The following is a 17,623-nucleotide window of genomic DNA, read 5'->3' on the forward strand; positions in this document are numbered from 1 at the left end:
CAGAGCTGAGATTGCTGTGCCCTATGGCATTCTTCCAATCCAAACCACTCAACCTGGGATTTACCACAAACCACCCCTCCTCTTGTCAAGGGGTTTACAAATTCTGAGAAAGGACATTTGGGATGTTCTGGAGGCCAAGAACTAGAGTAGGAAGAGCATAAGCCACAGGGCGGAATGTGTCCTGGGTGCTGGTCCTTGAGAGTCCCTTAGATGCTCTAAAGCTTCCCTTCAGAAAGGGTTTATGGGCAGATTCATCTTTAGTTCTATTTTTTGATTTTGTTAGAGGGGATTGAACCCAAGGGCATTCTGTCTCTGAGGTATACCCCCAGACCTTTTTATTTAGAGACAGGGCCTCAATGAGTTGCCTAGGTTGACTGCTTACTTGTGATGCTCCTGCTTCAGCCTCCTGGGGCTCTGTGATTTCAGGCATATGCCCCAGAGCTCAGCTCATTCATCTTTATGAGTAACAGAAAGTCATTCCTAGGACATGTGCCTATATGACAGAGGAACAAAGTGTCTGTGACTCCATGAGTTCACAGATAAATGGAGCATCCGTTCCTCAGGGGGAGACTTGACTCCTCTGTCTAGGTCATCTCAAAAAGCAGACCTGGCCTAGGAGACCTATTGCATCCACATTTGTAGGCTGTGCTCGACTCTAAGAGCAAACTTCCTACTCATAGATGCTTCCTATTGCACACATGTTGGAACCTTAGCTCTTATCTACCTTTCACTCCACCATGTTTTATCTACCCTCCTCCCAGTGCCCTCCATCTGTCCAGAACTTCTGTGAATAGTAGTGTTAGCCCCTGTGGGAGAAGATTTGGAGGGCATCCCCAGGGCTTCATTGTGCAGTCCCTGTGGGCCTCTGGGGAGGTCCTTCTGCTGGTTCCTATGACTCTGCCCTCCTTTGCACAGCACCCCACACTCAGCACCAGAGCAAGAAAGAACCCCATCTTCTGTTGCTGGCCCATGTGCTGAGCCACTGTTGCTTTTATCTCTCCCAGCCTGACCTGCTTTCACTGCACAAAAATAGTTTCTCTCTGGGTCAATCTCCATCCTTCCCTTCCCCTTTTGCCTTCTGGTGAGCTGTAGCCAGAAGACTATTCTGCCTACTTCATCCACCATTGCAACAACCTAAAACCACCCTATCTCTGTGAATCAGACTTTATGTTCATCTTCACCCATGGGGTGCTCCTCTTTCAGTTCCTTTTAAAGTGGAACAGTAGGATCTATGTCCTTTTGGTCCCCACTGCTATTTCTCCATTCTTTACCTCTCCATCTTTCACAGATCCTCTTTGGCCTGTGCTATTTTGAGTCTGTGCCACATTATTTATCACTCTCTTTCCCAACAAACCAATGTTCTCTGTACAAGTTACTTGTAAAACAGGGAAAATTTCAAACACAGATCCTATTGAAGACCACTCAAAGTTGCTGACCAGCACCTCCAACATTCTGGCTCAGGAATTTGTTTTCTTAAAACACCCACCAGGGCTGGGGATATGGCTCAGTGGTAGATTTCTTACCTAGCATGTATGAGGCCCTGGGTTCAATCCCTAGCACCACAAAAAACAGCAACAAAACTCCTTAGCAGATCCTTCTGGTGTAATTAATACATAAATATTGTAATCCTTTCAAGTATGTAATCACAAACACAATCTTACATTGTCAGAACCTGGGTAATTGAAAGAGAGTGCATTAGAAACAGATGTCCATTTTACAAGTGTGTGTTCCAAAGTGTGTTCCAAAAAACATCATCTAGCTCTGAGACAGGATCTTGCTAAGTTGCTTAGGCCCTCATTGGTTGCTGAGGCTGGCTTTGAACTTCCAATTACTCCTACCTCAGCCTGCCAAGTCACTGGGATTATAGGCATGCATCACCACACTGGCCCATGGACAGACTTTTTAGGGTCAAATAGGGATGACTGTCACTCAGGTCTTTGAATTTGATACATATAAGATGTAAAGTAAAAAGAAAATCTTGATATATCTCTCTTTTCGGATATACTAGATATATTATTCAATTAAGAATGTGTCTAGAAGAAATTAAGAAAATGTGCTATATAGACACAATAGAGTTTTACTCAACAATAAAAAAGAATGAAAACATGACATTTGTCAGTAAATGGGTGAATGGACCTATACATCATCGTGCAAAGTGAAATAAGACAGACTCAGAAAATTCAAAGTCTAATGTTTTCTCTCATATGGAGATGCTAGAGGAAAGTAAGGGAACAAAGGAGGGAGATCAGATATCAGGAGGATAGAGGGAAGATCAGTGGAGTACAGGAAGAGATTGAGGTGGGGGGAAGAGAAATGGGAAGGGAAGAAAATGCAGAATTAATTTGACAAAATGATTCACAGAGAGGGGCTCGGGTTGTAGCTCAGTGGTAGAGCACTTGTCTAGCATGTGTGGGCCCATGGGTTCTATTCCCAGCACCACATAAAACTATGTAAATAAAATAAAGGTATTCTGTCCATGTACACCAAAAATATTTTTAAAAAAATTTACAGAGAATTCCATCTTATGGGTATCTACAAAGCACCAATTAAAAAAATAAATAGAAGAAAGACTAATGAAGTAGAGGAAGGGGAGGAACCAGGAGGCACTGGGGACTGAAATGGAGTAAATTAAATTCCATTCATGTATGATTAGGTCAAAATGAATCCAACTACTATGTGTAACTATAACACACAAAAACATTTTTATAAAGAGTGTAAGAGTCTATAAACCTTTTTATGAGTAAAAAATGAGAATATAACTGTTGACTAAAGAAGCAGGAGGTTTGAGTGAACGAGTAGCCCTTGCTGCTCCAAGTATCATCCAGCAAAGGGAAGGGGTAACAATCAATTTCATTTGGTTTCAGGCACAGAATCAGCTTTTTTCTTTAACCCAATTTTAGAGAGTTTAGCAAATGATATTCCTTTCTTTAGGCTGAACTATAGTGCTCAGAATTCTCTTTCTAGAATGTTTTCAGGTAAGGTAAGTAATGAGAGGTTTTCTCTTAAGAGCTGGTGACAGTTCACATTCACACAAGCCTTAGCCCTGCTGAGCTCTGGTGGGAGACCTGGAACTCATTTCCAGCACCAGCTCCTGCAGAGCAGGGCTTACTTGGCTGAGATTCACAGTGAAAGAGGCCAGATAGTGACACTCCCACCATGCAAAATCCACAGGGTAATATAACTCAAAGTGCTCTTCCCAACTTTCACCTGCCTGGATGCTTAACCCTTCTCCAATTGGGCTCCCATTTTCCCACTGCAGATTTTACCTCCATAATGCTTTATTATAAGCTTCTTAAACTACACTTGAGCTCCTTACACCCAGAAGCTTTCCTCCCACTATGTGGGTCTCTAGGATTTCCATTTTCTATTCGCTAAATCAGCTAAGCAGGCATTTTCTATGCCTTTGAGAGCTTAGATACACCTGAGGTGTGTGGGGATAGCCTGCCAGTTTTGTAGCTCAAGGACTGTAGATAGAAACCCAGCAGGGCTTCACTGTTGAAGCATCTGCCCTCTGGCCCAGCAGGCCCCTTCCTGAGTCAGTGACTTGGAAAGCAAGATCCTGGCTGCAGGAGCCCCTCTTGCTCCTCACCTCACAGCACACTGGGGCACCATCTTAGTGCTCTTTCCCTGCCCCTCCATCACTTCATCTCCATTACCTCTTCTCTCTCAGAGCTAAGCAGCAGAGCTGCTCACCTGACTCATGGAGCTGCCAAATGCAGAGCAAAGCTCTGTTGTGTCTTCAAATTGCACAACTAAGGAAAATGACCCATGAATGAAGAACACCTAGAGTCCAGTAAGATTTCTATTGCAGATTTTTATAGGAATGACCTGCAGAGACTTTCCAGGAATGCAGGTTGGCTCTCCCTCCCTGCCCATGAACCCAGAGGGGAAGGCTCAGGATAAATAGTAGCCTTCTCTCCCTGTCCTTCAGCGACCAGCAGATCCATTCCACCAGACATCAGGTGATTGTCAAGTGCAAGGAGTGAGTTTTTAAACCCTTACTCTGTTTTCTCTTTCCTATCAAGATGTGCTTTTCTTTGAATGTAATGATCCTTTACGCTTTTATTTATTTATTTATCTCATGTGTGGTGTGGATTGGGTTTAGGGGACACATGGAGAATGCATTATAGCCTCCTCTAGAGTGGCAATCTGGTCCCAACTCCCCTATTCTCTGTTGGAGCCACCATGCTATTCTCTTAGACTTGGATTCAGGGATGATGGGGTCAGAATGAAGGCTTTTGGTACCAAGTGAGTTCCTATTGCCAGATTTCCTAGAGGAACTACTAGGACTATAATGAGAACCGTAGAAATGAATAACCAGGCTCTCTAAGGATATAAATGTCAAAGGGAAAGGTGCCAGTCTCATCTGTGTCTGCTTATGCCTCTCTTTCATTTCAGCACCATGAAGCTTCTCACAGGCCTGGTGTTTTGCTCTTTGGTCCTGGCAGTCAGCGGTGGGGTTTTTTCATTCATGAAGGAAGCTGCTCTAGGTAAGGGTGGTGGAGAGATGGCTCTAGAGTTCACTTGGAGCACTCTGAAGGACTGGAGCCAGTCTTATGTTGTGCTACCTTGTGTGGCAGGATGCCCCAAGTTTACTGCGGAGCATTTCTTTAAAGGGATGAATAAAGCAGGTGTCAGAGCAGAGTTTCCAATGAGCTATATATGAAGCCAATTTAGCCCAGTTGATGTGTCTGCTCACCACTTCCTAAAATTCCATTGTCAACAATGTCAGGCACACGTGAAATCACCTGGAGATTAAACTCTATGGATGCTTGGATTTTCTTCCTCCTCATATAGTCTGAGGAATTGGGCAGGGTTGTGTTCTGGGCATCAGGACTTTCAGTATCTCCCCAGGTGATCAAAACAGGCCAACCCAGCTGAGTTGCATTACACTAGAGTTTCGTCAAGCAACCACAGCATCAGTGCAGTTCACTGAGCCTGCCCAGAGGCATTCATGTCACAGTGATGTGCATTTAGGGTACAGAAATACATTTTCCTTGGGAGTCAGGGCAGAAGTGCCTCATGTCTGCAGCCCACCCAGGCTTTCCCCTCCTGGATGCCCCCTCCCTCACTGCAATTTCTAATCACATGGAGCTTCATTCTGGAACAGTGGTTCTGGACCTGGTGTAATGTGCTGGCCCAGGGGACATTTTCAATGTGGGGCAATGTTTTTGGTTGTCCCACTGGGAGAATGTGCTGCCAACAAATTGTGGCAGAGCAGAGCGCTGGTGAATATCCTACAGGACTCAGGGCAGCCATGAACAATAGAGAACCACGTGACCCAGTTTTTCAACAGTGCTGAAGCTGAGGAATCCTGTTCGACAATGACACCTCCCTTCTGTCCTTAAACATAGCACATCTAAGTATGGTGAAGCTCACCCCAGCACAGTGGACCACCAAAGACAAACAGGTGTGGCCCCTATCAACTCTCACTAGAGTGTCTTGCAGAAGCCAGCTAGGAATAGAGACGAATCCACTCAACAACCCATGATATCTATGGGTGCAAAAATCACAGGATGAAATCTTGAATATATTAATTCCTGGATATCCTTTGAAAGTGTTGTCACGATTTTTATGTATACTTGATATCCCTTTTGTCTTTTCTTTTCCAATTCAGGAAGTTGGGACATGTGGAGAGCTATCCGGGACTTGAATGAAGCGAATTTCATAGGTTCACAAAGATACTTCTATGCCCGAGGGAAATATGATGCTGCCCGAAGGGGTCCTGGGGGTGCCTGGGCTGCTGAAATGATCAGGTAAGGCAGGTTCCTGGGGATGCCAGGCCTGGGTGAGCAGAGCTTGGCTGCCCTGGGGATCAGGAGGGAATGAACCTGTCAGCAGGTTTTGTGAGGCTTGAGTCTTCCTCTTGCCCACTCTGTCTAGCCCTCCACCATGGCCAGTGCAGGGCCTGGGTCACTGACAGAGCCAGAGATGGCTGAGGATATGTGTGCCAATTCAGAACTAGAGAAAGGGAGGGCCACAGAGTGATCCCTAACCCTCCCTCCCTGGTGCTGTTCATCCAGGTTTAGGGTGAAGAGCTAGGCTGAGTAGGGCTGTGTCAGGCAAGGGTGGTATCTCATCCCCTCTTCCTTGATCTTCCTGGGCTCCACTCAGAGCCATCCCCTGGACAGCAGAGAATTGGGAGGGTAGCCTGAGGTTTATCAGTCTGCTGAGGAATCTCCTTGCTGCCTTGCTTGATTTCAGTGATGCCAGAAATAACATCCTGAGATTTTTTGGCCCTGGACTTGAGGACTCGGCGGAAGACCCGGAAGACAACAGAGCGAACAGGAGAGGAGAAGATCCTATTATTTACAGACCTAAAGGACTGCCTGATAAATACTGAACTTCATCTTCATTTTCTATCAGGAGACTGGCTGAGAGTCCCCAAAGTTTAGGATATAAAATCACTGCATCCTGTGTCCACATAAATGGGTGGATGGCCCACAGTCATTGTTCAATAAATACTTAAGAAATGGAAATTCTAGCAAGTGGGTGTTATATTTTGCATTGAGGGTAGGATGTTTAGTACAAAGTGGTGAACAATAAACACCAACAAGATCCAGCCTGGTCCTCAGGGTGTAGGGGATACGATTTCAGCAGTCACACAGGACAGACCCAGGCACTGAGCCTTCGCAGAATTAGATTCTCTCACTTGTCCAGGCCCCCGTGGTTAGCTGTTGCTATTTCCAGGCCTTTCCATGTCCTGACCACCTCACTCCTGACAACTGTGTCCTGTCACATTGTCGGCCCCCAGGGCTTTAGTCCTCAGTGGGTCTGCCTTTGGATACACGGGGCATGGCTATGGGAAGGCTGGCTCTGGAATCCTGCCCCAGATACCACCATCTAGGTTTTCTGCTTAGTTTTTAGCAACGTCTGCAAAGCCAATTATTCACCAAATTCTGTTCATTCTATCCAAGAAATACCTTCAGAGTAGTGTCTCCCACTCTATTTCTACTGCCTTATTTCAAGCCTAAATGAAGATGTAAGTGCACACCATTTGTGGCCTTGTGTTTGTGAAGAACAGTCATGGTGGAAATGAATTCCATATCAGTCAGGTCATGTAGAAGACAAACCAGGCAGAGAGTTGAAATGGGAAAATTTAATACAAGGAATGCTTAATTATCAACAATAGTTTCCACTATGGATAATAAATCAGGAGGGTATAAACTTTGTATGATCCTCCCTAGAGGCAGACATTTGGGTCTCCTAGGCAAATCTAACACCCATTACATGGAGAGAAAGTTTGTTGGGTGCCACAGTCAAAGCTGAGAACAGGAACTCTATAGAGATAGCAATGGAACTTGATAGCATGCTGTCCAGGAGGCCACTGTGCTCACTGGGAATGTGGGGTGAGAGGGCTATAAACCTTCTCAGAAGCTGTTCTCATGGGAGTAGCAGAAAGCATGCTGCTGATCTCTTGGGAAAGCCAGCTGTGGATGGGATGGATTTCTGAGAGAGTTGTATGCTCTCCACTTCATGTGCTGAAGCCTTTTTCCCAGAGTGTCTGTATTTGGACCTGAACTGATAGTCCTTATGAGTGAAGACAACAAAGAGCTTCACTCTCTCTGCAACCCACAAGGTCACAGTAAGGAGGTACATGTTTGTAAGCCAGGAAGAGCACAGTCACCAGGTTCTCAATTAGCGTGTACCTTCATCTAGCACATCCTGGTGTTCAGAATTTTTGAAAAATAAATATCTGTGTGGAAGCTACCTGTGGTACCTTGTTATGGCAGCTCAGGCTAACAGAAGTGGGGTGCTGTTGAACACACTGAAAATCTAATTGAGGTGCCACCGAAATTGTTGAAACAACCACGTCCTTCAGGTTTCACTAAAAGTCCCTGGGCTGAGTGTCACTGGGTGTGGCAGGGGAGGATCCTCACAGGAGCCTGGGAAGCCAAAACAGGGCACAAGGAAGACAGGTCTTCATTTCCCCCTATTCCTCCAATGCCCTCTACTGACAAAGATTAGCATCCTGCACAGCTGGCCAGGGTGAGGTGTTTAGAGGGTTCAGCTCCAGGACCACAGAAAGTCAAGGAAATGTGGATATGGGGCTCACAGTAAACAAATTGATTACTGGTCTCCATTTTTGCTTTGAAAGTGCAATGAAGGAAGACTCTTAAGAGTAGGAGATTGATGATAAAGTGATATTTATAAGCTAAAGTCATTAAATTAGTTGTCAACTTAATTAGTAGGGAATCTGTTGCTATAGTAAATCCCAAGATAACTTTCTCATAGAGTTCTTATCTGAAAGCACTAGTAGACATGGAGGTAAAGGAGATTTGGGATATATGAGGGTGAGTTTATTTCAGAATAAGACATGGGCAAGATCAACATGATGGTATGGATATTGACATCAGACTGGCTGGTGAGAGCAGTCTCAAGGTATTTTAACTTAGGGTTCAGGGAGGGTCAAGTTTGAAGGTGTTAAAAATTGTCAAAAGACAGTAATGCTCGGGACAGCACTGTAGCTCAGTTGTAGAACGATTGCCTAGCACATGTGAGGCACTGATTTTGATCCTCAGCACTACATAAAGATCAATAAATAAAATAAAAGGTTTATGTCCATGTACAACTAAAAAAGTTTTTTTTAAAGGAGTGTAAGGCTGATATGTGGATGTGCATAAGTAGATTATTTGTTGCAGTATTTAAGTAGATTTGGAAGCAGGAGGGCAGCAGCAAAAGAAGGATAAGAGAAAGAATGACTTTTATATCCAAGTAAGGTAAGCTTTTCAATCTTCTGTAGATATGTAAAACTTCTAATCAGAATATTATTACTAAAAATAATACATGGGAATAAAACTTGGGTACAGAAATTCATTGACCAATTTATAATGGATCACATTGTCACGGGAGAAGAGGTGTCTCCAGAGTAGGGTCTGAGAAGTTCCCAGAGGGAAGGGGAAATTCAACTCAGGACCAGTGGGGATATTGGCATGCATAGGGGAATAGCATTTCAGACTGAGCCACAGACAAAGGCATAGACAGGTTTATTTAGGAAGTAAGTGCACACTCAAGGGAGAATGTGGGCTATCTCAGGAGGGAGAAGTCCCTCCTTGGGTTGGGAAGGTCCGACATTTACAGAGGAGCTATAGTTTTGGACCAGAATGGAGATAGAGCCAGGGTGGAGTTGCATAATTTTGTGCCACTTTTCTGTGCACTTGTGTATTTCCTTCATTTTACAAGGGAGCAGGCCAAGGGCAAGTTGCTCAACGTGTACAACTCTCCTTTCTGCATCTCAATGGCTCATGAGCATTTCCTTTAAGATTTGGTATCTCTCTCTATCCTAAATTCCTATCTCAACATCAATTGACTTCTTAGAATTTGTAACCTAAAGTGTATCAGAGTTTAATCCAAAGAAGAAAGTACTTGTTTACTCAAGAATTTATGATTTATATTGTCACCCTTTATCCTTATGCTTGAATATACAAACACTTTTTTTTGTTTTCACATATTTTTAAGAGCTATCATGTGGAAAATGCCAAGTTGAGTTTATTTTATTATATACTAACTAATTTTTTTTTGCTTCCAAAACACTTTTTATTAGTGACCTTGTTTGTTTACTTGTTTCCTATTTTGTGTTGGTGGGGATCCAACTCAGGGCTTCATGTGTGCTAGGAAGCACTCTATCACTGAACCACATCTCCAGCCCCTGTTAATGACTTTATTTTGCTCAAGGAGAAATAAGTTTTTCATTAGTATGTGGTTGCAAAGCCTGTAATCCCAGCGGGTCAGGAGGCTGAGACAGGAGGATCTCAAGTTCAAAGCTAGCCTCAGCAAAAGTGAGATGCTAAGCAACTCAGTGAGAACCTGTCTCTCAATAAAATAGAAAATAAGGCTGGGGATGTGACTCAATGATTGAGTGCCCCTGATTTCAATTCCCAGTAACCCCCAGACCTCCACAAAAAAGACTATGCATGGCCTTTGGAGCTTGTTCTCAGTATCTACCATTGGAGTCTCCATTTGCTAGAAGTCCTGAGAAAAGTTGGATTCAGCACAGTAGACTGAAAAGGAACAGCTATTGGGGAAGGAGGACTGGAGAATGTGGAGTTCCAGAATCAATGTCAGTAGTATCTGAGAGGTTGTGAAGTTGACCCTTGCCTAAGCAATGTGGAGTCATTGCTGATCTTGTTAATGTGGTTGCAGAGGAAGAGTGGCCTGAGGCCTAGTGAAACAGGTGTAGAGAGAATGGCAGGGGAGGACCTGGGACTCCTGAACACCCCAGACATCTACTGAAACACCCATACAGACAAGGAGACAGTTGAGACAGGTGGTGGGCAACACAATTTGTAAAAACCATCCACAGTGTTTTTGGAAGCAAAAACTAACAGGTAAAGGAAATAACAGAAAATGAACCTCAACTACTTCTAAAAAAGGAGAGCAACAAAGGCAATGACGACACTGAATACAGTCTGAATAAGTAGGACAGTGTAGTACTGAGCCATGTACAGGAAAAACTAGTCAACGGAACAAAAATTTCCAAGTTAGTCATGAGTGCATATGATCATTTAGTACATAATAAAGAATGTATGTCAAAGTAGTAATAAGGGATTCAGTTTCATTTTGTTGCATATGGATTTCCAGTTTTCCCAGCACCATTTGTTGAAGATGCTATCCTTCCTCCATTGCATGCTTTTAGCCCCTTTATCAAATATAAGAAAGTTGTAGTTTTGTGGGTTGGTTTCTGTGTACTCTATTCTGTACCATTGGTCCACCCGCCTGTTTTGGTACCAGTACCATGCTGTTTTTGTTACTATTGCTCTGTAGAAGGGAAATTACATGGAAATGGAAGGAGACCCTCAGGGTTATACAAAATTACATACAAGAGGAAGTGAGTGGAAAGGGAAAAATAATACAAGGGGGAGGAATGAATTACAGTAGAGGGGGTAGAGAGAGAAGAGGGGAGGGGAGAGGAGGGGAGGGGGGATAGTAGAGGATAGGAAAGGCAGCAGAATACAACAGACATGAGTATGTTAATATGTAAATCAATGGAAGTGTAACTGATGTGATTCTGCAATCTGTATATGGGGTAAAAATGGGAGTTCATAACCCACTTGAATCAAAGTGTGAAATATGATATATCAAGAACTACGTAATGTTTTGAACAACCAACAATAAAAAAAAAGTAGTAATAAGGGAGGGGTTATTCAATGAATGGGATTGGGACAATCAGGTGATCATTTTAATGATGTAAAGTTGAAAACATATTTTGTTATGTTAAAACAGGTTCTAAATGTACTTCATATTTACAAAATAATGCAAATGTTATCAATATTTTAATATTTTAAAAGTAGTGAATACTTACAAAATAATGAAAATATTATAGCAACAATAAAATCTGTAGCACCCATGGAACATGAAGTGGGGAAAGTCAAACTATACCACCAAATTTAGAGGGCACTAAAGAAAATATGAATAAAGAATATATAGAATTACTTTGCATACTGAGTCACCACAGGAAAATATAAATGACAAGCTGGAAAAAATAATTATAACTCATATCAAAGAAAAAGGGCTAATTTTTCCTTGTATAAAAAGTTCTTGGTGTCCGGGGTGTGGCTCAACAGTAAAGTGCTTGCCTCCACATGTGAGGCACTTGGTTCAATCCTCAGCACCACATAAAAGTAAATAAACAAAATGAAGATACTACATTCATGTACAACTAAAAATATTTTAAAAAAAATTCTTGCAAAATAATAAATAAAGACACCAAGCACCAATAAGAAAAATACCATTTTGAACAAAAGATGTCATTGTATAATTCCTAAAAAATACAAATGGCTCTTTTTAAAATTTTTTAAATATTTATTTTTAATTTTTTCTGATTAGTTATACCTGACAGTAGAAGCAAATATCTCTTATACATAGGTGAGGATGTGAAATCAAGCTCATAATAAGAGAAATGCAAACTAAAATTACACTGAGCTATATTTTATCTACCAAAATTTCAAACATCAAAAGGTTTGATAGTATACTATGTAAGAGAAAGTGTGGAACTAGGCATTCTCACGCATTTTGGTGAGAGTGCAGCTTTATAGAGACCTCATGGAAGGTAATTTGTGACATACATAAAAGTTTTTAAAGTCTCATATCTTTTCACCAGGTCATTTACTGAAAAATATATTCTAGAGAATATTTGTACATGTTCCAGAGATGTATAAACAATAAATGAAGTATAAGCCTGTTTTGTTTACAATAGCAAAATATGAGTAACACAGAGGCCATCAATATTGTGCGGTGTAATTATGGTCTATTCAAACAGTGTAATCATGTGCTGCTGTTAAAAACAAACAAATAAATAAATAACACAAAACTGATATGGAAGGACTTCCAAGATATATTAAATTTTAAAAATATAAATAATATGTTAGTATGAAAACAAAGTATCTACCTATCATCTATCTTGAGTCTACTACCTAGAAGACACTTACCCTTGATCTTCCTGCTGTGACCTTCCTTCCTCTGTTTTTCCAGATCATTACTTCATCTCTTGGCTGGTAGAGTAGCTGCAGACTATTGTTCTTTAGGGAGAATACAATCATAGGATCCTTGGTGAAACCTTACTTTTTCTTTAATCAAATTTTTGGACACATAATCTTTCCTGTTTATTGATCAGAATCATAGATTTTATCATCAAATAAGTGTGAGATTTCTCTTATATATTTATAATCATTATCCCCCAATTATAAGCCTCATTTTTATGAAGTCACGGCCTGGATTTGAAGCCTATTTTCTGCCCAACACATCATGGAGTGGCTGTCCCATAGAAGGCACTCACTAACTGGTGCATGAATAGACAAAGTCATGCTCATAGAATAATAGAAGTGAAAAACTCTTACCGCCTAGCAATGTGATAACCACAATAACACTGTACTCCAGGTTATTAGTCACATGTTTGTGTAATGCTGTTGTAAACAAACCTACAACACTGCCAGTTTCATAAAAGTATTACACCAAAGTTCTGTATGCATATAATAGTAGATGATGATAATAAATGACTATGTTACTGTTTATGCATTTACTATGTTACACTATTATGGGGGGGGGTACTGAGGATTAAATTAGAACCCAAGGGCAATTAACCACAGAGCTACATACCAGACTTTTTTTTTCTTTTAATTTTGAGACAGAGACTCTCTAAGTTTCTTAAGACTTCTCACTAAGTTGCTGACCTTGGCCTTGAACTTGTGATACTGCTGCCTCAGCCTCCTAAGTCACTGGGATGACAGGCATGAGCCACCAAGCGTGACTCTACCCCACATTTTATTGGTATTTCCTAGTCTACACTATGACTTCTTCTTAGTAAAAGAAAGCCTTGCTGTAGAACACTATGCCCTGTGCTGACAGCAGCAGTCTCATACATTTGTATCCACTGTGTGTCCTGATGGATTAGAGGGGCCCCATGGACTGATTGACCGTCACTCGAAGATGTCCATTCAACAGCGTGATAGCCTCATGCATCAGTCAGAACACATCCCTGCCTTTAAGTGATGCATGATTGAACTTGTGAAATTCTGAAGACCCAGAGTAACATGAGCGCTTCCCACTACCTAGAAACATAGACACCATTTGATGTCCAACTTCCTAGGTGGCCTTTCACTAAAGAATCATGTCTTTGACCAGATGTCACCTGCACTTCTCGAGGATGTAGAAACACCCACCCCCCAACGTCAGTATGGCAGAGCAGAATCAAACCGGGTCTGTCTGAGCCAAGGACATGGCTCTTCACTTCAATGCTAAGCTGCTTCCAAGTCCAGGTGGCTGGATTTGAGGATCTGTGCTAGGAGGGAACCTAGTGGCACAGCCTCTACTGGAAAGGATTGGGATGTTTAGTAATGGAACTTTGTGGTAGAAGCATGGCAAGACAGCAAGGGGACAATGTTCAGGTGTTGGCTGCCAGAGCTGAGATTGCTGTGTCCTATGGCATTCTTCCAATCCAAACCACTCAACCTGGGATTTACCATAAACCACCCCTCCTCTTGACAAGGGGTTGACAAGTTCCGAGAAAGGAACATTTGGGATGTTCTGGAGGCCAAGAACTAGAGTAGGAAGAGCATAAGCCACAGGGCAGAATGTGTCCTGGGTGCTGGTCCTTGAGTCCCTCAGATGCTCTAAAGCTTCCCTTCAGAAAGGGTTTACAGGCAGATTCATCCTTAGTTCTATTTTTTAATTTTGTTAGTGGTAATTGAACTCAAGGGCATTCTGCCTCTGAAGTATACCCCCAGACCTTTTTATTTAGAGACAGGGTCTCTATGAGTTGCCTAGGTTGACCACTTATTTGTGATGCTCCTGCTTCAGCCTCCTGGTGCTCTGTGATTTCAGGCATATGTCCCAGAGCTCAGCTCATTCATCTTTATGAGGAACACAGAGTCATTCCTAGGACATGTGCCTATATGACAGAGGAACAAAGTGTTTGTGACTCCATGAGTTCACAGATAAAGGGAGCACCCCTTCCTCAGGGGGAGACTAGACTCCTCTGTCTAGGTCATCTCAAAAAGCAGACCTGGCCTAGGAGACCTATTGCATCCACATTTGTAGGCTGTGCTCAGCTCTAAGAGCAAACTTCCTACTCATAGATGCTTCCTGTTGCACACATGTTGGAACCTTAGCTCTTATCTACCTTTCACTCCACCATGTTTTATCTACCCTCCTCCCAGTGCCCTCCATCAGTCCAGAACGTCTGTGAATAGTGTTAGCCCCTGTGGGAGAAGATTTGGAGGGCATCCCCATGGCTTCATTGTGCAGTCCCTGTGGGCCTCTGGGGAGGTCCTTCTGCTGGCTCCTATGACTCTGCCCTCCTTTGCACAGCACCCCACACTCAGCACCAGAGCAAGAAAGAACCCCGTCTTCTGTTGCTGGCCCATGTGCTGAGCCACTGTTGCCTTTATCTCTCCTGGGCTCACTGATTTTTACTGCACAAAAATAGTTTCTCTCTGGGTCAATCTCCATCCTTCCCTTTCCCTTTTGCCTTCTGGTGAGCTGAAGCCAGAAGACTGTTCTGCCTACTTCATCCACCAGTGCAACAACCTAAAACCACCTTATCTCTGTGGATCTTACTTTATGTTCTACTTCACCCATGGGGTGCTCCTCTTTCAGTTCCTTTTAAAGTGGAATAGTAGGATCTATGTCCTTTTGGTCCCACTGCAATTTCTCCGTTCTTTACCTCTCCATCTCCCACAGATCCTCTTTGACCTGTGCTATTTTGAGTCTGGGCCACATTATTTATCACCCTCTTTTCCAACAAGCAATGTTCTCTGTACAAGTTACCTATAAAACAGGGAAAATTTCAAATACAGATCCTATTGAAGACCACTCAAAGTTGCTGACCAGCACCTCCAACATTCTGGCCCAGAAATTTGTTTTCTTAAAACACCCACCAGGGCTGGGGATAAGGCTCAGTGGTAGATTTCTTACCTAGCATGTATGAGGCCCTGGGTTCAATCCCTAGCATCCCCAAAAAACAGCAACAAAACTCCTTAGCAGATCCTTCTGGTGTAATTAATACATAAATATTGTAATCCATTCAACTATGTAATCACAAACACAATCTTACATTGTCAGAACCTGGGTAATTGAAAGAGAGTGCATTAGAAACAGATGTCCATTTTACAAGTGTGTGTTCCAAACTGTATTCCAAAAAGCATCATCTAGCTCTGAGACAGGATCTTGCTAAGTTGCTTAGGCCCTCATTGGTTGCTGAGGCTGGCTTTGAACTTCCAATTTCTCCTGGGATTATAGGCATGCACAACCACACTGGCCCATGGATAGACTTTCCAGGGTCAAATAGGGATGGCTGTCACTCAGGTCTTTGAATCTGATACATATAAGATGTAAAGTAAAAAGAAAATCTTGACATATCTCTCTTCTCCCATATGCTAGATATATTATTCAATTAAGAATGTGAGTATCTAGAAGGGATTAAGCAGAGTTTTACTCAACAATAAAAAAGAATGAATATATGACATTTGCCACTAAATGGGTGAATGGACCTAGAGATCATTGTGCAAAGTGAAATAAGACAGACTCAGAAAATTCAAAGTCTAATGTTTTCTCTTATAAGCAGATGCTAGAGGAAAGTAAGGGAACAAAGGAGGGAGATCAGATCTCAGGAGGATAGAGGGAATATCAGTGGAGTTCAGGAAGGAGATTGAGGGGGAGGGAGGATGAATGGAAAAGGAAGGAAAAGCAGAATTAATTTGACAAAATTATTCACAGAGAGGGGCTGGGGTTGTAGCTCAGTGGTAGAGCACTTGCCTAGCATGTGTGGGGCCCTGGGTTCTATTCCCAGCACTACATAAAACTACGTAAACAAAATAAAGGTATTGTGTCCATGAACAACTAAAAATATTTTTAAAAAAATTTATAGAATATTCCACCTGATGGGTATCTATAAAGCACCAATTAAAAAAAATAAGTAGAAGAAAGACCAATGGAGTAGAGAAGGGGGAGGAACCAGGAGGCACTGGGGACTGAAATGGAGCAAATTGAATTCCATTCATGTATGATTATTCAAAATGAATCCAACTACTAGGTGTAACTATAACACACAAAAACATTATTTAAAAGAGTGTAACAGTCTGTAATCCTTTTTATGAGTAAAAAAATGAGAATATAACTGTTGACTAAAGAAGCAGGAGGTTTGAGTGAACGAGTAGCCCTTGCTACTCCAAGTGGCATCCAGCAAAGGGAAGGGGTAACAATAAATTTCATTTGGTTTCAGGCACAGAATCAGCTTTTTTCTTTAACTCAATTTTAGAGAGTTCTTTTCTTTAGGCTGAACTATGGTGCTCAGAATTCTCTTTCTAGAATGTTTTCGGTTAAGGTAAGTAATGAGGGGTTTTCTCTTAAGAGCTGGTGACTGTTTACATATATACAAGCCTTAGCCCTGCTGAGCTCTGGTGGGAGACCTGGAACTCATTTCCAGCACCAGCTCCTGCAGAGCAGGGCTTACTTGGCTGAGATTCACAGTGAAAGAGGCCAGATAGTGACACTCCCACCATGCAAAATCCACAGGGTAATATAACTCAAAGTGCTCTCCCCAACATTCACCTGCCGGGATGCTTAACGCTTCCCCAATTGGGCTCCCATTTTCCCACTGCAGATTTTACCTCCATAATGCTTTATTATAAGCTTCTTAAACTACACTTGAGCTCCTTACACCAGAAACTTTCCTCCCACTATGTGGGTCTCTAGGATTTACATTTTCTATTTGCTAAATCAGCTAAGCAGGCATTTTCTATGCCTTTGAGAGCTTAGATACACCTGAGGTGTGTGGGGATAGCCTGCCAGTTTTGTAGCTCAAGGACTGTAGATAGAAACCCAGCAGGGCTTCACTGTTGAAGCATCTGCCCTCTGGCCCAGCAGGCCCCTTCCTGAGTCAGTGACTTGGAAAGCAAGATCCTGGCTGCAGGAGCCCCTCTTGCTCCTCACCTCACAGCACACTGGGGCACCATCTTAGTGCTCTTTCCCTGCCCCTCCATCACCTCATCTCCATTACCTCTTCTCTCTCAGAGCTAAGCAGCAGAGCTGCTCACCTGACTCATGGAGCTGCCAAATGCAGAGCAAAGCTCTGTTGTGTCTTCAAATTGCACAACTGAGGAAAATGACCTGTGGATGAAGAACACCT

The 17,623-nt window shown here is 42.5% G+C and overlaps 1 protein-coding gene across 2 annotated transcripts; it reads left to right on the top strand.

Moving 5' to 3' along the window:
- Positions 1 to 4,402: 4,402 nt before the first annotated feature.
- LOC144376771 (serum amyloid A-1 protein-like) lies at positions 4,403 to 6,380 on the top strand. 2 transcript variants are annotated; one of them, XM_078045048.1, is made up of 3 exons: positions 4,403 to 4,490; positions 5,618 to 5,756; positions 6,205 to 6,380. In XM_078045048.1, exons 1-3 carry the CDS (start codon positions 4,403 to 4,405, stop codon positions 6,341 to 6,343), a joined length of 366 nt encoding a protein of 121 aa, XP_077901174.1. In that variant the 3' UTR covers positions 6,344 to 6,380. The 2 variants fall into 2 exon arrangements, with proteins under 2 accessions (XP_077901174.1, XP_077901175.1); XM_078045049.1 differs by having other exon boundaries at positions 6,292 to 6,343.
- Positions 6,381 to 17,623: the final 11,243 nt, after the last annotated feature.

The sequence above is a fragment of the Ictidomys tridecemlineatus genome, chromosome 4 (genome assembly GCF_052094955.1).
Source record: "Ictidomys tridecemlineatus isolate mIctTri1 chromosome 4, mIctTri1.hap1, whole genome shotgun sequence".
In the NCBI taxonomy this organism is placed as follows: Eukaryota; Metazoa; Chordata; class Mammalia; order Rodentia; family Sciuridae; genus Ictidomys; species Ictidomys tridecemlineatus.

Excerpts from the sequence above, each read along its gene's own strand:
- LOC144376771 (XM_078045048.1), top strand. The coding sequence starts at position 4,403 with ATGAAGCTTCTCACAGGCCTGGTGTTTTGCTCTTTGGTCCTGGCAGTC. Across the intron at positions 4,491-5,617 it reads CATGAAGGAAGCTGCTCTAG|GAAGTTGGGACATGTGGAGA; the intron begins GTAAGGGTGGTG and ends TTTCCAATTCAG. Across the intron at positions 5,757-6,204 it reads TGGGCTGCTGAAATGATCAG|TGATGCCAGAAATAACATCC; the intron begins GTAAGGCAGGTT and ends GCTTGATTTCAG.